At 39.0% G+C, this 24,640-nt stretch overlaps 2 protein-coding genes across 2 annotated transcripts; one reads left to right on the forward strand and one right to left on the reverse strand.

Moving 5' to 3' along the window:
• The first annotated feature begins 2,222 nt into the window (after positions 1–2,222).
• LOC112191949 (phenylalanine ammonia-lyase 1) lies at positions 2,223–5,475 on the forward strand. Its single transcript, XM_024331440.2, has 2 exons — positions 2,223–2,793; positions 3,486–5,475. The coding sequence occupies exons 1-2, from the start codon at positions 2,357–2,359 to the stop codon at positions 5,230–5,232; spliced, it is 2,184 nt and encodes a 727-aa protein (XP_024187208.1). The 5' UTR covers positions 2,223–2,356; the 3' UTR covers positions 5,233–5,475.
• Positions 5,476–14,742: 9,267 nt separating this feature from the next.
• On the reverse strand, positions 14,743–20,432 carry LOC112191871 (casein kinase 1). Its single transcript, XM_024331343.2, has 8 exons — positions 20,282–20,432; positions 20,053–20,190; positions 17,213–17,287; positions 16,837–16,917; positions 16,601–16,749; positions 16,415–16,510; positions 15,742–15,812; positions 14,743–15,092 (listed from the first exon to the last, which is right to left on the reverse strand). The coding sequence occupies exons 4-8, from the start codon at positions 16,853–16,855 to the stop codon at positions 15,074–15,076; spliced, it is 354 nt and encodes a 117-aa protein (XP_024187111.1). The 5' UTR covers positions 16,856–16,917; positions 17,213–17,287; positions 20,053–20,190; positions 20,282–20,432; the 3' UTR covers positions 14,743–15,073.
• Positions 20,433–24,640: the final 4,208 nt, after the last annotated feature.

The following is a 24,640-nucleotide window of genomic DNA, read 5'->3' on the forward strand; positions in this document are numbered from 1 at the left end:
CACCGGTTGCGCCAATGACCGGTGTCTTCGTCCCTAGAGCAATCGCTGGTGTCTTCGTCCCCTGAGCAATCACCGGTGTCTTCGTCCTCGGTCGATCCAAGAGCAATTGTGGGTGTCTTCGTCCCCGGACGATCCGATCAGTGCCCAAAGCACTTTTTTTTTTTTTTTTGTATACTGTGAGCTCCGAGAATGGGGAAGGAAAAAAATGAACGTGTACAATTGAACATATAAAGTGATCAATTGTGTTGTAGTGTATTCATTTTGGTTTTGGGAGTTTATGCAATTCACTTGAGGGCAATAATATGATTATTAGAGGGTAATAATATGATTATTGGGGGCAATAATATGATTACTAGGAGGCAATAATATGATTATTGGGAGGCAATAAAAAGAGTATTGGGAGGCAATAATATGATTATTGAGAGACAATAATATAGTTACTTGGTATTATTAGGGGGCAATAAATTCATACCCAGAATCCGGTCACCAGTCCGGTAGTAGGATTCAAGATTCTGGTAACCGGTCGCTTGAGTCCGTCACCGGAGTCCTCTGCTGGCCAGTGGTCACCAGAGTCCGACAAGGTCTCCGATGACTTCTCTCTCTTAGTGACAAAGAAGGAGAGGGCAAAATTTTCCCAAAAATAAATAAAAGGGTGGTTCTAGTTGGACCTCCAAATTTGCTATTTGGACCTTTCATACTTAGTGCACCTCTAATTTACTTTTTAAAATACTTGAAAAGCTAAGTAGAGCTCCTTATTTTTACCAAAACACCCTTGAATATGAGATACAATAATTTATTACTCTACTTCTTATCTCTATCTTCAACCATGAGACGAATAATGAATTAAAATCACATGATATTGCTCTCTTATGAGTAAATCAAAATCACATGACATTGCTCTCTTATGAGTAGGTCTCTCTTCTACCAAAATTAATCAAAAGTTCTCGATCTTGATATGTTGCTGAAATCCTTTTGAATTTGCTAAAAGAAGGATTTCAAGAGTTTTGGGTTGGAAGATCGAGTAATAACTATATCATAATATTCAATGAATTTAGTTTAAAGAAATTCCAAATCAGATTATTTTGAATTTATTTTTGTATTAAATGATGGGCAATGTATAGAAATTATTATTTTTACTTAATTATTTTAGGTAAATTATAAAACTATGTCATATAAGGAAATTCCGGAAGAAATAAAAAAATAATTTAATTGAATGTTATATTTAGGGAGGTAAGAAGTATTTTTTTAATTATTTTTTCTCTCTTTGTCCTTATTTGTCTTTTCATATGACTTGACAAAGTCTATTAATAATTGAAAAAAAGTTAGAGGTCAAAATATTAAATTTGGAGGTCAAACTAGAAACACCCTATATAAAAAGGAATAAAAAAAAACTTAATTGGGTATTAAGGAAATGATCTCTTAGAGTGTTTGGGTAAGTGGGCAATCTCTTAGGGCTAGTTTGGGATTGCTGTGACTTTTAAAAAAAAATTGTTGCTGTTGTGTTGTGAGAATAATCAGTTGTGAATTAAAACAGTTTCGTGTTTGGTAAATAATATTTTTAAAAGTGATGTCAGTACATAAAACAACTGCAAAGTGTGTTTTGATTCACAACAGCTTCTGAAAGCAACCGCTAGGCTGTTTCTAAAATCTGCTGCCAGTGACCTATAACTTTCAATTAAAACTGCTTTTTATTTATCTACCAAACAAAAAAAAATCTATAATTTTGAACAAAAACTGATTTTTTTAAAAACGAAGCAATCCCAAACGGAGCCTTAGGGTGTTTAGATAAGTGGGGGTTAATTAACCCCAAAATTAAATAAATGATCATTTTCCTTAAAAAAAAATCGTTGACCCTATTTGGTAATTACGTACTACTACGAATACTTTCAAAAAAAAAAGAAAAAAAAAAAGAAGGAAATCCTCACACCAATCCCCATTCCCCACCAACCACTTCCCCCTGTCGTCTCCTACTCTTGCACCAAGCAACAAAGCAACCAACAAGTAAAAGGTCCTCTAGTCATCCACCTCGGACCGCCACGTAGCAAGGCAACCACCGCTGGATCAGCTGACGATCTCACGGTCACATTGAATTTTCAACCAACCCTCGTGTGGTTCTCTGCCACCCTTATGCTCACCTACCAAAATACCACTTCACTCTTCCCCGTTGTAACGTTTCCTTAGGTCCCCCCCGCACCCCCATATATCTATTTAAGCACCCACCTCTCCTCCCTCCACTTCCTCAGAAAACCACCATAACTCCCAAGTTTTCATCTCCCCTCTCTCTCTCTCCCTCCTCTCCTCTCTCGAAACCTGAATCCCATTTCTTCAATCACTTCTGGGTTATATTCTCACTGACATGGAGACCATAACCCAGAATGGAAACCACCAGAATGGGATCCAAAACGGTTCCTTGGACGATCTCTGCGTCAAAACAGAGTCCCTCAAAGCAGAGCTCTCTGTTTCGGACCCGCTTAACTGGGGAGCGGCGGCGGAGTTAATGGCAGGCAGCCACCTTGATGAAGTGAAGCGCATGGTGGCCGAGTACAGGAAGCCAGTGGTGAAACTCGGTGGAAAATCCTTGACTATTTCTCAGGTGGCAGCTATAGCCAACCATGACTCTGGTGTCAAGGTTGAACTGGCTGAGTCGGCCAGGGCTGGTGTGAAGGCCAGTAGTGATTGGGTCATGGAGTCCATGAACAAGGGTACGGACAGCTATGGTGTCACCACCGGGTTCGGTGCAACCTCCCACAGACGAACCAAACAAGGCGCTGCTCTTCAGAAAGAGCTTATTAGGTAAGTTACGTTGAAAATGTTTGCTTCGTCACTTTAACATGTTACGTTCTCAAAAAATTAATTTAGTCTGTAAAACTTACTATATCCTAACAACATCACTTATTAATTTTTTGATGGTATAATACATGAGTTACTGTTTGACAAAATAATTTATCTTCTATGGACTAATTAAGGGTCACTTTAGTATATTTAAAAATTAATTCTTCCATTGATATGTAAGCAAGATAGACAATTTACTCATTAATGTACATGGACCTGATTAAAACTGAGTCGATCAAGTCTCAACCTAGTTTCTTGTGGACCTGGGGAGGAAAGTTTCGCATAGGGAAAGCTTTATACCCCGGGATTTTTTGTCACTAGCTGAAATAGACAGTTCCTTGTCACCTAATATCTGTCTCGAAACCAACTTGGATTGCATAGGGCGGCAAACTTAGTACACGCACGTCATGAGTAGTAGTACTTGGAGGTTCAAGGAATTTACCAGTACAATCAATTGGGATTTCCAACACCTAGTTAAATGGAATTTGATCAGATCTGGGTTTCTAGTTAATTAAACTGGTCCTTTTGGATTTGAATCCATTAATTTCTATCAATTTTATGTGGAATCATACGCATTAATGCATTTGGTTTTTAATATATTCTTTTCTGGATCCTCCGAATTATGAACTGAGCTTTTTCGCTTCTTGGTCTAGATTCTTGAATGCTGGAGTATTTGGCAACGGAACAGAGTCTCACACCCTGCCTCACTCTGCAACAAGAGCAGCCATGCTCGTTAGAATCAACACTCTCCTGCAAGGCTACTCAGGCATAAGATTCGAAATCTTAGAAGCCATCACCAAGTTTCTCAACCACAATATTACTCCCTGCTTGCCTCTCCGCGGCACGATCACCGCCTCCGGAGACCTTGTGCCGCTGTCCTACATCGCCGGACTACTGACTGGCCGCCCCAATTCCAAGGCAGTCGGGCCAAAAGGCGAGACCCTCAATGCCGTTCAGGCTTTCGAACAGGTCGGTATCAGCTCAGGGTTCTTCGAATTGCAGCCCAAAGAAGGACTGGCTCTTGTTAATGGTACTGCTGTTGGCTCTGGCTTGGCCTCCACGGTTCTTTTCGAGACCAACATTTTGGCCTTGCTTTCCGAAATCTTGTCTGCGATTTTCGCTGAAGTAATGCAAGGGAAGCCCGAGTTTACAGACCACCTGACACACAAGTTAAAGCACCATCCTGGTCAAATTGAGGCTGCTGCAATTATGGAATACATTTTGGATGGCAGTGATTACGTTAAAGCTGCTAAGAAGCTACACGAGCAGGACCCGCTTCAGAAGCCTAAACAAGACCGTTACGCTCTGCGAACCTCACCACAATGGCTCGGTCCACAAATTGAAGTGATTCGGTTTTCGACTAAATCTATCGAGAGGGAGATTAATTCTGTAAATGACAACCCTTTGATTGATGTTTCAAGGAACAAGGCATTGCATGGTGGCAACTTCCAGGGTACGCCAATTGGAGTGTCCATGGATAACACCCGTTTGGCTATTGCATCCATTGGGAAGCTCATGTTTGCTCAGTTTTCGGAACTCGTCAATGACTTTTACAACAACGGCTTGCCGTCCAATTTGTCCGGTGGGAGGAACCCAAGTTTGGATTACGGCTTTAAGGGAGCTGAGATTGCCATGGCATCTTATTGTTCTGAGCTTCAGTTTCTCGCAAATCCAGTGACTAACCATGTCCAGAGTGCTGAGCAGCACAACCAGGATGTCAACTCTTTGGGGTTGATTTCGTCACGAAAAACCGCAGAAGCTGTTGACATACTGAAGCTCATGTCTTCCACATTTATGGTAGCGCTTTGCCAAGCTATTGACTTGAGGCATTTGGAGGAGAACTTGAAGAGCACGGTTAAGAACACTGTGAGTCAATTGGCCAAGAGGCTTTTGACTACCGGGGTTAATGGAGAGCTTCACCCTTCAAGATTTTGCGAGAAGGATTTGCTTATGGTGGTTGAAAGGGAGTACCTTTTCGCCTACATTGACGATCCTTGCAGCGCAACATATCCCTTAATGCAGAGGCTAAGGCAAGTGCTTGTTGAACACGCTTTGACAAATGGTGAGAATGAGAAGAATGCAAACACTTCAATTTTCCAAAAGATTTCGGCATTTGAGGAAGAGCTGAAGACCATTTTGCCTAAAGAGGTTGAGAGCGCTAGGGCTGCATACGAGAGCGGGAATGCTGCGATTCCAAACAGAATCATCGAGTGCAGGTCTTATCCTTTGTACAAATTTGTGAGGGAGGAGTTGGGGGGAGAGTTCCTGACTGGCGAAAAGTTCAGGTCCCCCGGGGAGGAGTGTGACAAGGTTTTCACAGCTATGTGCCAGGGGAAAATCATTGATCCGATTCTCGATTGCCTCAGTGGTTGGAACGGTGAACCTCTTCCGATCTGCTAGCCTTTCGTTGCCCTTTTCTTGTGATGCGTGTCATTCTATTCAACTTCTTCTGTCTCCATAGTCTTAAGCTTGATGAGGATTGCTAGCTTTAATCGTGTGACTATAATACCTAATAAAATGTAAAACCATCTGTTTATCTGAATAGTTCTTCTCTCTCACTTACCACTTCCTTGTTAATTAGTAACTTTTGTAGCGTCCAAACAGACCAAAGATTCATTGAATGCTTCTGTCTCTTTTCTCAGATCTCTGATCCCCCATAAAGATCATAAATTATATTCATTCTTCTGACAAAGATCATCTATCTTCTTGTGATCAACAGGCTTTGATACAGAGATAAGGTTAGGAATTGATTCCATCCAAAAAAACAAATACTAGTTCTAAACCTGGCTACAACTGCAAGATCAAAGTACCATTAGGAAACAAACTACAGTGACAGAAAGAGACAATCATAAAATGCAAAATCCCACATCAGATTCTTCACCATATTTACAGACGGGCAATCATAATTGAGAGGGACCGTGGGAGTCGGCCTCCACCGATAAAATGTATAATGCCCTTTTCTCACGAGTCATGCCTTTAAGAGTCGAGCTCCGATTCTCAAACACAAAATTTTGCTGAATTTGAAAAAGAAAAATAAATTGACAATGCCGAGTCTCTGCCCCAATTGTTCAAATAAAAATGTAGTGGAAGTTTGCTGTGCTTTGATCCTGATCGACTGCTCGATCAGGTCTTGTCTTCTTCAATAACGTCCTAAGAAACCCACCTGTTATGAGTAAATTAATTATTCGAACAAAAGCAACAAAATATGGCATGTCCACTGATGTGCGATCCATATCTTCTCTAGCATGAGATGAATAAGAGCATGTTTACCCGTAGTCAAGAAATGTTAAGATCGAAAAGTCAAGAATTCGACCAGTCAAGTTACTGTTTACTGCCACTGGACATAGGTTTGCACCCGTTTTTTTTCTTGACCAGTCAAGACTGTTCATATATATATTGGTTATTAATTGTTTGCCGTTGGATCTTCTGTTTAATTGAAATGGACATCTAAGATTTCATGACAGTTACCCACCTTTTTCATACTTGTAGGGTGGAGTGATGATGTCAGCCATGTTATGGCTTGGGCCCAGCTGGCAGCCCCTCAACCCGGTCAAAAATTTAGACATGCTGTTGCCTTTTTCTTTGGCCTCAGTCAATAAAAGCCAACATTTGGCTGGGCAAGCTTCAATTGGTGGAAGCCACAATTTCAACTTTGATGACTGCCATCTCACCAAATCCATGCTTTGCCCAGTCAAAGAGTAACCAGTGGACTTGCTCTAAGTATCGGTTTACTTGTCTACGTACTTATGTTCAGTATAATCTTTTTTAAGATAATTTGACTATGGATTAGTGTTGGTTTACTTTGCCCTTTCTTTTTATACTTATTTCTCTCAAAGCATCTTACCCTTACTAAGATTCTTTTACAGTTTTTATTTATGATCGTCGCACAATACACGAGACTCATCAACAAAATCAACAAATGTCATTTGGCATGCATTATGTGCATGTCAATATGCCAGTCATTAGCAATGAAAAAACTATATTGGCCTACTAAAGATGAAGCGAAAAAATCAAATGTAGATTAGCAAAAGTGAGAAATGAAATAGTTATTGTTTGGCTCCAAAACCAGTATGAGTGCAAACTGTCTCTTTTGAGCGTGTGCGCAGGCGTGCCAGCACCGTGGGATGCAGTTGTCGGAGAATCTCTTGACCTGACTTCTTGTTCAAACGCCGTGGACGAGGAGAGCACCAACCTCGTCACCAGCTTCTTCTCTATGCCTTTTGAAAAAGGACTTCTTGCCTTACGGATAAGGGCTTTGGTTGTGATCTCTTCGCGACACCGAATCGATACCCAACGTTTTAGATTGAGCAGAGCAATCACTGGGAAGTTTGGAGAAATCACGGGTTTTGCTAAAGCGTGACTTTAGCTTTGCGGGTTGCGAGGGCGTTACCCTTGTTTCGCTGGGTTGCAACTGGGTTGCAGGTAGGTTTGCTCCAGAGAGGCTTTGATAATCTGTATGATTAGTTGATTTGAGAGTTGTGTCTAATTCGTCCTTGAAACCTGGTATTTATACCTAGGGCTTCGACTGTTCCTTGCCATAGAAGGATTATTGATTGAAGTTTTCTATTCAATCTCCGCTACTTGATTCCAATAAGGGCTCGTTTTCCTTATGGATCACGGAATTGGGGAAGCTATAACCCAAACCCAAGTATGCTTATTTTTGGGCCGCAGGTATCGGCCCGTTGTGCTAAATCCCCTAAGGGATCTTGCCAAAGATACTTTTGGGCTCAAACATTGCCCCCCAGGCCCCAAAATCAGGCCTACGGGAAGTAACTGATTGAAGGGGACTTAAACGACAAGCCTGACAATCGAAACGAGGCCATTAATGAGGGTCGCGTCCATTCGCTTTGTAAAACGTCTTTTCGTCGCATTGTTTCCCTCACAAAATCTCTTATTTAAACCCCCCAGCCACTTCAGACCTGTCACATCAGAAACCCTTCCTGTCTTCTAAACCCCGAAAACTCCTTATTCCATACACCTCCTTACAGAAACCCAGAAATGGCTCCTCCAAATAAGATGATCATCGATCAGGAAGAGGAACTTAACGTGCAAGCCGCCCATACTTGGGGAACCAGCGTAGGTGCCCCCTGTTTCATCCACACCATCATCCAAAGACCCCTGCTCCTTAGACTTCCAAACCACCATGCCAGACTGGGACCTTCACCGAGAGATTCCATCCCGGACGACGCACTCACCCTCTACGGCCTGCCCGTCCGATTACCCATTCCTGTCCTCAGAAGAACGACTGGAGATTTCACTAGTTGGGGTGCGCATCAGCACATAGCCAAAATAGGGCATTGGCAAGCCACCATCAACGCGGTAGAACTTTCATGGTATCGCGAAGCGCGAGTACGAGATCTGGCTCGCTGGGACATGGCAGGCATTACTCAGACTATTTATCTCTGCTTTAGCCTTCCGCGCAATGGTAATCTTTCACCGCCTTTCTTTATTTCTGGAACACCGCCACCAACACTTTACATTTTTGATTCGGCCAAATGGGCATCACTCTGCTGAACATCCTCACGATTACTGGGTTACCCATTGATGGTGAGCCCTATGTACATGGCCAATTTGACTCCGTCACCTTCACTCTGACAATGGCACAAACTGGCCGTGGTTCTCATAGCGGCTCCTACCCACGATGGCTCTCCCATTACCGCAGAGAACACAATGCGACCGAAGGTATTGCCTTCGTAGAGTACTGGCTATGCAAGTTCATCTTCTGCACCTTCGCCAAAAAGCCTACTGGACCTTGGACTTCTCTTGCGACGGCCCTCTACAAAGGCCACCGCGTAGGGCTCGGACAACCTATTTTGGGCGGCCTCTACCGCACTTTATACCAAGCCACCATGCATCCTTTCGAAACCAACATCTCAGGCCTGTTCTGGATTCTTGATTTCTGGATCCAAATTTACTTCTCATTCTTCCGCAGCGATGACAGTCCACCGCTACCACCAGCTGACACTCTTCTTGGCCGATCGCTCTGCTGCGAGGCAAGGTACACATCCCCGCCCTACTCCGAGGGTTTTAGATATCTATACCTCCTGCACGAAATGCCGCCCCTCGACTTATTGATTAATAGGAGATTCCCACCACCTCTTGAGCATGGGTTCCTTCCCGGGGAAGTGGATTATAGTGATCGTACGCGCTTAGCTTTTCACCGCGTGATCTCCTGCTCAGATATTAGGCTCGCTGCGGAAGAACTCAGTTATAAGCTTTATGCGCCCAATCACTTTGCCCGCCAACTCGGGCTGATTCAGTTAGTGCCATTCCCCCTCTTTGAGACTTGGAACTACAACACCTCCTGGAGTAGAATTGGTCCCTCAACTGGGCCTCCGCCAGCCCAAAGCATGCTTGCATTGGTTGATCTCCCTCAATGGGACAACAACCTTCCTCCTGTTGATGGGACCTCCAAAGATTATGATCAATGGTTGGAAGAAGTTTCTGTCAACTGCTGGAGACAACGGGATGATGAACTCTTCGCGACCATCTTCCAAGATCTGCAGTATCCCTATGATGCTGATACCGAACTGCTTGCTCTCTTTCCTGAAGCTGAGGCGTGATCCCTTGTACCAGAGCAGGCTCTGTGACCCACACTAGCCCCGCGTCCTGCTCAAGCTGGCATTGTTATCCGCGAGCCACCATAAGAAGTAACTTGCCCTTTGAATGTTTTTATTTCTTCTTTCGCCTTAGCTTCATTCTTTTCCCCCTTACTCAAACTTTAATGTAGTAGGGAAGTGCTCGGCCCTCCGGCGACGGCACAATAGATTCTCCTCCAGCCACTGGTCAGGCTGCCAAACAGAAAGCTGTAGCCATAGAGCCCAAAGTTGAAGACTCTTCCTCTGATGATGACGACCCGCAAACTATAAGGACTTTCTTCCCAGAGTCTGAGATTGCGACCTTTATCCATAGTCTAACCTAACTCTCTTTCGATCCTGATAGCTTGCCGCTGCCTTAGCCCGCAAACGCAGTCGCGCTGATCCCAGACCGACCCGTGGGAAGAAGATGAACCATTCGCATTTCTACTAGTACTTCATACTAACACGAGCATTGAAATTTTCATACCATCATTATATCTGAGTCTATAACGTCCCTCTCTTGCAGGTTCGTCACAGGCCTTTAAAGCCAATCGGCGAAGGTGATGTCGCTTTTGGGAAGCGCGCAATTTAACCCTGAAAATATCGTTAGTAGTATAAGCAAATAGGGATCGTTCTATTCCGGGGATTGAGGGTACACTTGTAATTGTGAAACCAATAAAGAAAAGTATTATTTACAAAAATAAAATAAAGAATAGAAATATATACAAGTAACAAAATAAAAAGGGGGGGGTTTAAGAATTTTAGAATTGAAAATTAAGATAAATAAAATAAAGAAAATGTAAAAACATATATACAAGGGTGGATCAAAACCACATCCATATGCAAGAAATCCAATTACAATTCATATAGTTGATTTTAAATGTCATGAGAGAGGAGTTGATCATGTGAAACATTCGAAAGCAAATGATTTCCCATATTTTACTTTTCAATGCTAATTAACCTAAGCGAAAGCACCTAGATTAATCCTATCAAACATGCAATCAAGCCCTAGAAAGCTAGTCAATCATGACATGTTCAACGCATTAGACATAGAGAAAGGCTATCAACTCAAGTGTACAACTTAGTATAGAAAAGTCCACCTAATTGCAATCCTCTTTAATTAAATTCGGTCTTTGCACAAAACCTTTACTACTTTGATTCAAGTTTACACAAAACGAAAAGTCGATTTCATGTTCTTAAACCTAGCACCAATTATATCAAAACCCTAAGTGTTTGCAACCACATAAGATTAAAATACAAAAGTTTTCTATCATGCAAATTTAATTAAACAAACCCACATAAGCAACATAAAAATCAACATATAGAAATCACAACTTTATCTCAAAACATATAAACGGGCTTTAAACTTTGCCCTTAACATTATTTGTTAACTAGAATTCATAGTTTTACAAAATCAAACAAAGAAAACAAGAGAAAGGATATAATACACCTTGAAAGATGAATGATAAAGCCTTGAGACGAAGAACTTGAAGATCCTTGAAAGCAAGCAATCTTCTAGGGACGACACAAGGGTGGATGGCGGTTGGGAAATTGATGTATTGCATGGCTTCTCTTTCTCTTGGCTTGAAAATGAAGAACAAGAAAACTAGAGAATGGAAAAGAAATATGGAGAGGAAATGGAGAGACAAGGAGATGGAATGGATGAAGGAATGTGTGGAAAAATGGAAAGGAAATGGAGAGACAAAGAAGATGAGATGGATGAAGGAATTGGTATTTTGAGAGTGAGAGGAGAAGTGTATTTATAGCCCAAAAAATGATGAATGGAGGGTGGAGATGAACATAAATGAAGGGCTAGATATGTTAGACAAATTTGTAAAAAAATATCTTCCCACTTGTTTATCACTTGTTCAACTTGAATTGATTTTCCTCCTCAAGATTTTCCACTTGGTTGCAACTTTGATTTTCCTCCTCAAGATTTTCCACTTAGTTGCAACTTTGATTTTCCTCCTCAAGATTTTCCACTTGGTTGCAACTTTGATTTTCCTCCTCAAGATTTTCCACTTGCTTGCAACTTTGATTTTCCTCCTCAAGATTTTCCACTTAGTTGCAACTTTGATTTTCCTCCTCAAGATTTTCCACTTGCTTGGAGGTCCTAAAAATAGAAACTAATAAGAAAAATAGAAACTTTCCTAAAATGAAAAATGGCAACTTACTAAAAATGATAAATAGAAACTACAAAAATATAAACTTTCTACAAATAGGAACTTTCCCAATCAAAGAATGGAAACTTTCCTAAACAGGATTTTAATAAGGAAATAACGTAAGAAATGTAGGGAAATGCAGTTAAAACGTCGCATTAAAATGCTCCTATCAAATTCCCCCACACTTAGCTTTTGCTAGTCCCTTAGCAAAATCACACTAAGACACACACTAACACTCAACGAAAATTAAAGACTCTACAAAAACAATGACTCTATTGCCCTTCAACTTTTTGTCTCATAAATCTCCTACTTTCACAACATCAAGATTAGCACTCAACCAAGAATCAATATGTAGATATTCAAGAGTTAATTAAAACATATAATCCACACATACACAAGTAGGACTTGGTTGTGACAATGGTGATGGTTTCTGTTAAGCATGCTTCGAACAAGTATGATTCATATCCTCACAAGGCATATCCACTCTTTCTTCTCTCAGAATTCAAGACAATGCTTAAAAGCTTATAATCACTCAATTATATGTGAGAGAAAATATTTTGAGGCAATCAAATAGCTCACATATATAAGAAACGAAAAGCACTTTGTGAATATAATTTTTTTTTTTAAAAGATCTCATGAAGGATATCAACTACTTGCACGGATGGACCCAAGCCATAGGTTCAACTCTTGTAACTCATCTCCACAAATAAAAGGCTGTCCCATCTTAAGGATCAAGAAGGTCTTATCAAGGGTTGTAGTGGGGCTAAGGCTCAAGGTTTTAAGAAACGAAAGGTAAGGAATTTCACAAAGTGTCCTAAAAACCTAGCAGAGCTCATGTAGATGTAGTGACTTCTAGAAATCCATCAAGATATATCAAAACGTCACATCCCATAGAGGTTTTATGAAATGGCCAAATGTCTTCATGTTGGGCCCAATCTTCACTATAAACTTCCCTCGAACTAGTGAATTGGACAAAGACCAAATTGTCCAAAAGTGGGCCTTCAATTCAAAACAAACTCCAAACTCACTAAGTATGGAGGACTAAAATCCATATACATTTTTTTTCTTTTCTTTCTTTTAATTTTCTAGCCGTACACATTTTTTTTTTTTCTTTTTCATTTCTTTTTCACGGCTTTCACATAATTTTAATTTTTTTTTTCTCATGAACAAGTCTACCCCCACACTTGAACTTTCACCTCTTCTCAATCTTCTTTCTCAATGCCAAATCCTCAAGTAAAGTCCCAAAATATAGCTCCGCTAAGTTTTTAGAACAAAGGGTAGGAGTGTAGCTATACTAAGGTTCAGAGTTAAGGATTTAAGGGTGATGAAAGAAAAGGCTTAATGTGAGCTCAAAGGGGTTTATCTAAGGGAGTCCCACGACGGGCACAAATAGGGACACATGCTTATTTGGCAATGGTGGTAATTCCTAGGTTGCCTCTATCCTTTCCAGAATCAGGGCCATGTATTGATATAACGTTTCAACAAGTACAAGAGTGAATTCTAGCATTCTCTAGTCCATCAAACTTAATCTATGACAAGTAGTCAATCAAGATGAAAGAATAATGAGATCATCAAAACATCGCCAAGAAATTAAGAATATGTTTTTCATTTATCACTCCAAGAAAAAGGGACATGGCTCAAATATCTCACATGGGCTTTTATGAATCAAAACTCATCCTAACATGCTCATATTCTGTACCAAGGTTACGAAATCCATATCCACTACACATGCATGCATTTTTCATATATCTCAATTAACCAAAGAATACCATTTTAAAAATCATCTCAATTGTGTGATCCTCTTTTAATCATGATTTCAGAGATATAGAATCATCCTAGACAGTTGAAAGGGCATCCTAAGACTCAAAAACAAAAACAAAAGTAACCAATTTTTTTTTAAATTTTTGACATTTTTCAAATTTTTTTTGTATTTTTTCAATATATATGACTCAAGATAAAAGTGTAAATCCCTTCCCCCACACTTAAATATTGCATTGTCCTCAATGTAATCAATTATTAGCATGCAATGAGACACTTAAGCATATAGGGATGAAATTTACGAAAATGACTACTAAAACAAAGGAAAATTGGAGAAGTAAAAGGGAAAGAGAAAGCAAATCTGCGTTGACGACTCCTCCACAGCTACGTTGGAATTGGGTTGCCTCCCAAGCAGCGCTTGTATTTTACGTCTTGCAGCCAGACGGTACCTACATTAAATAAAGTTAGTAACTATAATTAACAAAGAAATACAAAATAAAAACAAGTATAACTATTAATTACAAACTACAAGTATAATTAACAAGTATATTGTACATAAGACACAAGTTAAGTACTCAAGTGAGTATAAAACGTGAAAAGTATTTTTACAAGTTTAAAGTGTGAAACAACAAAATAATTTACACGTATAGAGTATTCACAAGTATTTCTTTTATTATAAACATTATTGATATCGAATCAAATTCCAAGCGGTAAATCAAGTGGACGTGCGGCCCAAGTATAGTCGCCTAGACACAAACTCCCTTTCAAATCGTTTGGGCAACCTTACTGAAATGGCCAGGTGGGGGAGGGCGAACACGAGAGGAAAAATCCATTTTGGCATGAGCTACTCCCACATTGTGGTTTATGCCCATTTGCAAGCACTTCTGGATTCAAAAACCCGTCATGAACGTTGTCCCCTTCTTAGACACCATTTCACATAGGCTTTCTTACTAAGATCACTACAACAAATCTGGGCATTAGTGGCCATGACAGTGGTCACTAAAACTAGGAAATTTGGTCACTAAATGTGGTTAGTGACCAAATTTGGGTGGTCACTAGGTGGTCACTGTAAGTCCCTCACTGATTCTATTCAGTGACCAACATTGTAAGTTGGTCACTAATTTAAAATGTCTTTAGTGACCAAAATTTTATGGTCATTGAATCAAAATGTCTTTTGTGACCACGATTTCATAGTCACTAATTCAACATATCTTTAGTGACCACGATGTTATGGTCACAAATAATAATGACTTTAGTGACCTACATATTCATCACTAAATTCTATTACCAATAGTCTAGTTACAAAATCTGCTCATTTAAAGCCATGCCCTCGCATGGTTCTAGTGACCATATTTCTAGGTCACTGGTAATTTGGTAACATTATTCTTGGCTGTTCTATTGACATTATTAACTATAACAAATCTAGTCATTCAATGTCACTACAAATCTGGTCATTCAATGTCACTACAAATCAAATATGTGAACAATGGTCAATTCTTTATGCAATAATATGTTAACCACCATATGAAAATGTACTGTAAACCTGCTGGTTAACAAGGGTTGATTATATCAATCCAATAATAAACATCAACCTCCATCTTGAGCGGCTCTAACCTTCACTGCCTCTAACTCTTCATTTTGTTGAGCTGCACTAGCTTTGACCGTCTCTACCTCCTCATTTTGCTGAGCTGCAGTAGACTTTACAGCCATCAATTCATTAGCACATAACCAAGAGATTCCAGATCATCTCTCCTGCTTTGCTCTGCCAATAAAATCATAATTACAATTAGATTTTTAAATATTGCAAATCATCTAAAAACACCAACTCCAATAAGTTTTCATACTAACCAACACCAAGGTGAGTGTTAACACAATAACACTTACATAGCGAGCTGTTCCTGTCAGATTATAAAATTGAAAAGAAGCATACTGTATAGAAACAGAAATGCCTGTGCAAAAAACCAGCCAAGTGGTCCAAACCAATAAAAGAAGACAAAGACTTAGTTTACAGTTTCTACTCTTGCTGTCTCGCAACCTAATTATACTCTTTTCCACTTATAGAGATTTCATCTCAAAGAGAAGCATGCTATCTTCGATCACTCTTGCTTGAAAATAATAATAATAACAATAATATGATGTAAAAGCTAATAACAAGGTTACAACTTGTTCCAATTTGTTATTAACCCATTATAATCAGCAACATTGTTTCTGAGATATACCAACATCTCACTGAGATGTCAGCAACATGGTTTGTTCGGATATTTAGCTCGAATTTTGAACACTAGATGCAAGTGGGCTGTCCACCAGCCACCAAACGGCAAGACAGAGTTCAGCATCAATGGAACAAAAGCAGTGAATACAAGGGAAGTCGAAAGAAATCAAAATATTACAGAAAATGTTATATCGGATACCTATATGGTATGTGCTTATGCGTTTGAAGATCTCTATACTTTTTTGCAAGGCCATAATCAATGATATACACCTGCAGCAAAAACAAAACCCAGAAAAGAAACGTCAGGCAATGCATGATTCAAGAAAATAGTGTAGTTAATTTAATGCTGCACCCACTTTCATGTGATAGTGTGATAGGCAAGATGATTAAGCTGTATATAGTGTGATAGACAAGATGATTAAAGCACTATAGAACTAATACAAAGATACAGGTATTTAAGTTCTTGTTTTAGCCACAGTTACAAAGCAATGGTTCCCTCAAATCATATCCTTGATTAATAAGGTTCAGACATACAGCTCAGTTAGTAGCTTGCTTTTGAGAAATACTAAAATAAGACTAGTCCAGGGCATGATTTCAATGTCCTGGAAGCATATAAAGGTTAAACTTCTTTCTTGTAAATTAACCAAACATGTTGTTTAGCTCTGTTTTTACATCCCACATCAATCCCCATGAAGTAATTATATATGGCTTACATTTGCCTTTATTAGAATGAAATTACTTTCCCAAGAAATTCAACACCTTGACATCCAAAATCACAATGGAAGCAACCACAAAGAGTCTTAAGCAGCAATTGAAAAGATTCCAATCAAGCATGAAAACACAAAGTTATGAACATGATTTGAGACAAGTACCTGATTAGCTTTACGCCCCAGACCCATTAATAAGTTGTCAGGCTTTATGTCACGGTGAAGAAATCCCCGTGAGTGCATGTACTCCACTCGGTTAATCTACAGAAATAAGGGGGAAGCATAAGCATGGGAGCCATGTCCATTTTTCTCATATGAAAACATCAACCATCCTTTAATATAATAACTTACTAATTGATCTGCAAGCATTAAAACTGTCTTCAAAGTGAACTTCCGATTGCAATAGTTGAACAAGTCTTCTAGGCTTGGGCCAAGAAGGTCGATAACCATGACATTATATTCACCCTCAACTCCGAACCATTTAAGATGGGGTACACCCGCTAAATACATAAGCAAATATATAAGTTTATTTTGGCTTCTAACAGTGAACTCAGGAAAAAAGAAAAGAAACTATAGAGTAAACTCACTTCCTCCTTGAAGAAGCATGTACAACTTTGACTCATAGTGAAGCTGTGCTAATGTATTTTCTGAGGGGAAGGTTGTATTTTCTGCAGTAGACTTTAAATTTGTAAGCTATAAATCTATTTATGCCATCTGACAGTTAAGGACAAGTAACTAGAATACCCAGGAACTTCTGAAAACTTGATAACCCAAAGGAACATCTTGAAATACACCTCAGTTGGCTCAAACATTTAGGATGCCTAGCTAGTGTTTCACAAAGTAAGTTAGCTATGCCCTATAAACACTATTGAAATACACCTTTGACTCATTGATTGTCAAATAGCTCAATCATGAAGTGAAATCAGTTCAACAAGCCTCTCAATGATTGAAAGAGATACTTACAATCAAGTAATTCGTTGGAGGAGAAGATCGACAGAGTCAGAGTTGGGGGAAGAACACGATGACCAACGAAGTTCACTACATCCACAGGGTTCAACAAAACAAGATAAGGAAATAGTGATAATACTTTAACTGAGATACACTTTTGGCTAACTTACAGATCTCTGCTTCATTGCAAGAAGTTCACAAACCTCAGAAAGTAAATGCATATCTAGTATTTTGATTCAATCTTAATGCTATCCAAAGAGACTGAATATCAAATCCCAATAGTTGCACTATATACAAACAAAAGTAACCAGAACAATTTAGATTCACACAAACGTTAAATGGAAACCAAATATCTTATTCACATTCAGTGATTAGTGTTATGAGAATCATATATAAACTAAAACGAGGAAATCCAACCCCCATTACTGGACTTATTATTCCAGAAAAGGGAAAATGAAAGAAACTGCACCAGCATTCTATTATGAGAAGGACAACTACAATAATTTTCTATCAGTTTAAAACCAATAGCCAAAGTCATAGCAGCTAGGAATACCTACATAGATAGTAATCAGTTAGCCTAGTGTCTACCATGGATTCACAGTCAACAAAACCACCATCATGCTTATTCAAAGATGGAAATATTTATATCATTGCATATATTGCACAATCAATTACAATCCCAGACAAAATGGCTAGTCTATATATGCTTTCGAAAGGATTAGAAAACTGAGATGAAATCATCTATCATACACATCGCTGCAGAGAAAAATAGAACAGTAGGAAGCAAAATAGTATTTCTTATCAAATTCATCACTCATGCTTAGAGAGTCCAAACAAATGTCAAAGCCTGGAATTCAATCTATAATGAGTAAAAGATAGGTTCAAGTGATCCATGCCACATACACTCGGAGTCATGGCCTTACAGTGATATTATACTATGAAATGCACAAACATTCCAGCAAAACTTAAAAGTCTGTACCTACATTAACCCTGATATCAAATTGATTGAAAATACTGAGGTCTAACTACTCACAACATCCTTTTTTTTTCTTTTTCTTTTTTTCAGTAATCACTACAAAAATTAAGACATGATTAGAGTTGGCACAACAGATATCCTTCCATATAATCAAATGTCCAGATAAAAGCAGTCTTCAGTACATAAAAATATCATAACAGTCATTTGTCATGAGAGCATACAGCCACAGGATATATCTAGAATCTAGAATGTAAAGAAAGCTTTGTTTTTTTTTTTTTTCATTGCAGTCAAAGTCCATATAGAAGTCTATGCAGAACTCAATTTCCTAGTTCTACATAAAACAGGACTTAAGACTCAGAAGATACCTTAGTTTCTGGTGGCACAGAGAGATAACTTTCTTAGCTTCAAGGTGGTGATAATTTAATGAGCATATTAGGTGATCCTAGGGGGTTGACCTTTAAACTGATGACATCGTTTTGTTCTGCCTGCTCAGTCAGTCAACAGCTCCACTAAATTTATAATGAAATATTTACCATCCATAAGAATAGGTTTCTGGGGAAAGACATAATGTTGTTCCAACAGTTCAACAAAAAAAAACAAAACACTATTATAAGATTTGGCATGGACTGCCTACTTGCACAAAAGGTAAGTAAACCACACGGTTAGACAAATTTTATGATCATGGTATTACATCTACACAGAACACTTGTTGAAATTGCAATGCTACTATGGAATTAATTTTCAATTCCATATTTTGCAGATTCCAACTAGGTGAAGACCTGTACCTCTACATAAGATATCTCAATAATGTTTCACAGAACACTTAGAGCATGAAGGCATTGATCTATGGCATAATAATTATTAAAGCTTTGAAATCATGATCTAAGATTTTCTAACACTATATTCTTCTTATTTCTAATATTCTAACCAACCCAGATCAGAGCAGAATTGTGCTGATGCAAAAGGTGATATGCTTACAAACACAGAACACTGAATACATCCATGTTCTTCTTGAAAACACATCAAAAATCCCATTACCCACTGCCAAACAGAGGCAATGACACTAGACTAGCCTCTCAGAGATTCACCAAGAACCCAATTCAACAGCAATAATTCTAATGAGTCCAACAAGTATGATCAATGCCAACAAAGTAAATCTCAACATATTCACAATATAAACTGATATAAAGAAAACAACAGTTATAGGAGGCTTAAAGGGAGTTTAGTTTTCCATAACAAGTAAATGGAAGGAACACACCAACAAAATAAATCAATATCCATACATGAGAACTAGAAACAAACTATAAGGTCACTTGGAGCACTAAAAATAGAATCACACTAGAATGACAGAAATCAATATACTTAACTTCTGATTATTTAAAGCTTTAACACATCCAGGATAAAATCTTTGATACCACTGAAGTGTGAAACCATTTCATTATTAACCATTGTTCCAAAAATTCCTTCCTTCCCACAGGTTATTATTCCTGGGAATCTACTTCCCGCTCTAATACCATTTTGTCACAATAAAACTAATCGAAATGCAGCCAGAAAGATAACAATTCCATAATCACCACACGCAAAAGTGTTCTTTAATTTATGCAGATTCAAGTTTGAAACTACAAAGAAAAACCAAACAACAGCTACAAAAATGGAATCCCTATAAATTTTGTGGAATAGTTATAAGTTATAACCAATTCTGCCAAAGAGGAATAACACTTTTGGCTCATCTCTACGGAAAACAAAATCTTCAAGTTCATTGAGAACAAAATAAACAACCAGCGGTTCAAATTTCAAGTTCGTTTAATTCTGTATCGTTTTCTGAGCAACCGAACAGGCACAAGAAAGCTTCGGATTACAATTTTACATGGAATCGTACCTGAATCGCAATCAAACTTCGGTGCCAAAGCTTCGAATCCATTGCTAGTGACCAAAGCTCTCAGATTATCAAAATCTGCAACCGCTGATTGTGATTCTCCGGTTCTCGAATTGTCCTCAGATTCGTACACTAAGCTTCCTGAAATTCCAGAAATTAAAAAGAGAATGAAAACTCATAGATCTTAGGATGAAGAAATTAGCGATGAGCGAAACAAACGACAGACTAAAACCTTGCGAAGATTCAATCTGACGGAGTCAGAGTCGGAGTCGGAGTCGTTGCCGAGGGAAGAACGCGATGGAGTCCAGCTTTCGATTCGTTCACCTCGAGGTATGCGAGTTTAGGTTTGATATATCTCTAAAAGACTAAAAGTTTGCCGCTTGAAAATTCATTGGAAAAAAAGAAGAAAAAGATAAAATAATTGGTCACTAACCCTCCAACGACAGCGTATTTGTTCAAATGTAATCAAACATGTAGTGGCCAGACCTAGCTTGGTCACTATTAATTATACATTTGGTCACTAATGGTCAAATGATTGGGCGGGAATCTGAAAATTTTTGCGCCAACAGTTTTAGTGACCAGTGACTGATGTTGATCACTAATTCTATTATATTAATGACCAATTAAAAGTTGGTCACTAGGATTTGGTCACTAATGCCCAAATTTGTTGTAGTGGATGAGAAAGGTCATAAGTGTGAAGACAGTTCAACAAGTGTTAATAAAGGCCGCCCTCAACCTTAAGAGACCTGAGCTAGGTACCAATAAGGGGTTTAGGCCAATATTAACAAAAGAGACTTCACCTATTCCTCTCAATTTACAACCTACAATTAAAATTCGTGTTCAATAATATAAATAATATCCTAGTTAATTTAAACTAAGTTTTTATATACAACAAATATATACAATAAATGACACAATTTAGCAAGTGATTTTTCAATCCCCGGCAACGGCGCCAAAAATTGATGTCGCTTTTGGGAAGCGCGCAATTTAACCCTGAAAATATCGTTAGTAGTATAAGCAAATAGGGATCGTTCTATTCCGGGGATTGAGGGTACACTTGTAATTGTGAAACCAATAAAGAAAAGTATTATTTACAAAAATAAAATAAAGAATATAAATATATACAATTGTATAAACAAATAAAGAATTAAAATAATAAAGTATTATTTACAAAAATAAAATAAAGAATAGAAATATATACAAGTAACAAAATAAAAAGGGGGGGGGTTTAAGAATTTTAGAATTGAAAATTAAGATAAATAAAATAAAGAAAATGTAAAAACATATATACAAGGGTGGATCAAAACCACATCCATATGCAAGAAATCCAATTACAATTCATATAGTTGATTTTAAATGTCATGAGAGAGGAGTTGATCATGTGAAACATTCGAAAGCAAATGATTTCCCATATTTTACTTTTCAATGCTAATTAACCTAAGCGAAAGCACCTAGATTAATCCTATCAAACATGCAATCAAGCCCTAGAAAGCTAGTCAATCATGACATGTTCAACGCATTAGACATAGAGAAAGGCTATCAACTCAAGTGTACAACTTAGTATGGAAAAGTCCACCTAATTGCAATCCTCTTTAATTAAATTCGGTCTTTGCACAAAACCTTTACTACTTTGATTCAAGTTTACACAAAACGAAAAGTCGATTTCATGTTCTTAAACCTAGCACCAATTATATCAAAACCCTAAGTGTTTGCAACCACATAAGATTAAAATACAAAAGTTTTCTATCATGCAAATTTAATTAAACAAACCCACATAAGCAACATAAAAATCAACATATAGAAATCACAACTTTATCTCAAAACATATAAACGGGCTTTAAACTTTGCCCTTAACATTATTTGTTAACTAGAATTCATAGTTTTACAAAATCAAACAAAGAAAACAAGAGAAAGGATATAATACACCTTGAAAGATGAATGATAAAGCCTTGAGACGAAGAACTTGAAGATCCTTGAAAGCAAGCAATCTTCTAGGGACGACACAAGGGTGGATGGCGGTTGGGAAATTGATGTATTGCATGGCTTCTCTTTCTCTTGGCTTGAAAATGAAGAACAAGAAAACTAGAGAATGGAAAAGAAATATGGAGAGGAAATGGAGAGACAAGGAGATGGAATGGATGAAGGAATGTGTGGAAAAATGGAAAGGAAATGGAGAGACAAAGAAGATGAGATGGATGAAGGAATTGGTATTTTGAGAGTGAGAGGAGAAGTGTATTTATAGCCCAAAAAATGATGAATGGAGGGTGGAGATGAACATAAATGAAGGGCTAGATATGTTAGACAAATTTGTAAAAAAATATCTTCCCACTTGTTTATCACTTGTTCAACTTGAATTGATTTTCCTCCTCAAGATTTTCCACTTGGTTGCAACTTTGATTTTCCTCCTCAAGATTTTCCACTTGCTTGGAGGTCCTAAAAATAGAAACTAATAAGAAAAATAGAAACTTTCCTAAAATGAAAAATGGCAACTTACTAAAAATGATAAATAGAAACTACAAAAATATAAACTTTCTACAAATAGGAACTTTCCCAATCAAAGAATGGAAACTTTCCTAAACAGGATTTTAATAAGGAAATAACGTAAGAAATGTAAGGAAATGCAGTTAAAACGTCGCATTAAAATGCTCCTATCAGAAGGGTCGTCCACTGCTGGCAATGAAACATCTCTTTCTCAAGCCTATGCGTGGCCTGATTCAACCAATCCTCCACTTCCTGTCAACACCGCGAATGATTCTCAACTGCCTTCAGTATCGGTGCAAATTTTGGATGATAGCTCACATGAGGCTGAAGAAAGTGCGCCACCTGCAGAAACCTCTCGCAAGCAGCCAACTGCAAACCCCATCCTGGAGAAAATCACGCCTGACTCGGCCAATCTTCTCAAGGTTGCCCAAAAACAAATGGCAATCAATGCTTCTCACGAGTCACCTGTTGAAGAGGTATTCTTTCCTTATGAATATTTCCACTCTGGTTCCCTCCTCATCCTTCTTACATTCTAACAACTCTTGTCAGGCCCCAAATATCGCTCCTAATGAGGAAATAGCAGTAGCTGCCTTGGAAATTGCTATCGAGAACCCTACTGAACCAGATGGTGGAAACCTGGCTGACCAAGAACCTGCCCCCCATGCCCCCCCAAGTGCCTGAAGAGGAGGCAGAGATACTTCATGAACTGTTGGCGGAGGCAGCTCCTGTCGCGGAACCTCTTAAGGCTCCTGCTGCTGTGGATCCCAACCTACCACCTATGTCTCCTTCTAAACTAGAAAGGTTGGCTCGCGTACTTGAAGTAGTCCCACCTAGAGTGGTAGATGATGCTAGGGAAGGCCTCCATCGCCTCCTGGGTCCTGACATTTTGATGTCCGGTGCACCCATGAGAGTCTTGGAGTACCTGAGGGTGCTTCTCCGCGAGAGAGCCATCACTGAAGCTCAATTCATTGAGATTGACCAGTTGCTGAAGGATCTTCCCCAATGGCTGTATGAGAAGGTGGCCGCGACCGCGCAGGCTAGGCAGACACAGGCACATTATCAGGCCCTTACCCACTAGATGGACAATTCCCGGGACTCCTTGGGTGATCGGGTCAATCTCATCCGAGAGCTAACGCTCACAAGAGACCATCTCCTGACCCAGATTCAGGATCTCCAGGCCTAATTGACTACTGTGATGGCCAGGCTTGCCCTTGAGGAACCTCAACTGGAATAACCCCTAACTACTTTCGAGGTACTTTCACAAGAAGTGGCCCAAGCCCGTGTGGCAGCCCAACAAGCCGCCCAAGCTGCTGCCTATGCGAGTTTTCGCCTGCATGAACACTTTCTCCACCTAACTTATGCAAGCCGGAAACTTTAGGCCTCTAGTATTAGGCCCATTATTTTGTACGAACAATATTAATATTATTATCAATTATATATTTAGCCCACTTCGCTAACCCAAATGTCTGTTCTCTTTTCGTAGATAGGAAAACGATAACTATTTTGCCTTAACTATTTAAAGCGGTTTTCAAAAGGATAAACTCGAAAAGGGGCGGTTACCTCCTTGGAGACTGATCCGTTGTCCACGCGTATTCGGTTTTGTCCATTTCCGAGATCACAGCATTGAATTCCTTTGATGACCCCATTGATGGCATTGAATCTACTTTAACTGCCAAGACCGAAGGGTTGAGGCCACTAAAGTTGGCCCTCTATAAATACCTGTGTCATAAGAGTACAAAACCACGCAAACATGATTCCTCCAGAAATTGTCTTGCAATCCATACTTCTCTTCCTCCTATTCTTGAAATCATCTCCTCTTCTCGCCTTTAGCCTCTATATCTTAGGCTTTATGGCTTAATCTCATTTCCTCGGTAGGCCTTATGGCCTAATCTCAAGTCTAGCTGCATGTCTTTGGCCCCAGAGAATCTGGATGGGATCCACCGGTTCCAGTTAGGCTGAGGAACACGCGACGCTTCTAACGCGGGGTACTACATTCTAGGGAGTCTCTCTCTAGGTTCCCTCGCGTGGAGCAAAATGAAGAAGGGTGGAAGGCCACTTGGGGCCCTACGCTCTTCTTCGGCACCCTACCTCAAGGGTTTGAAGGACAGGC

The sequence above is a fragment of the Rosa chinensis genome, chromosome 3 (genome assembly GCF_002994745.2).
Source record: "Rosa chinensis cultivar Old Blush chromosome 3, RchiOBHm-V2, whole genome shotgun sequence".
NCBI lineage: Eukaryota > Viridiplantae > Streptophyta > Magnoliopsida > Rosales > Rosaceae > Rosa > Rosa chinensis.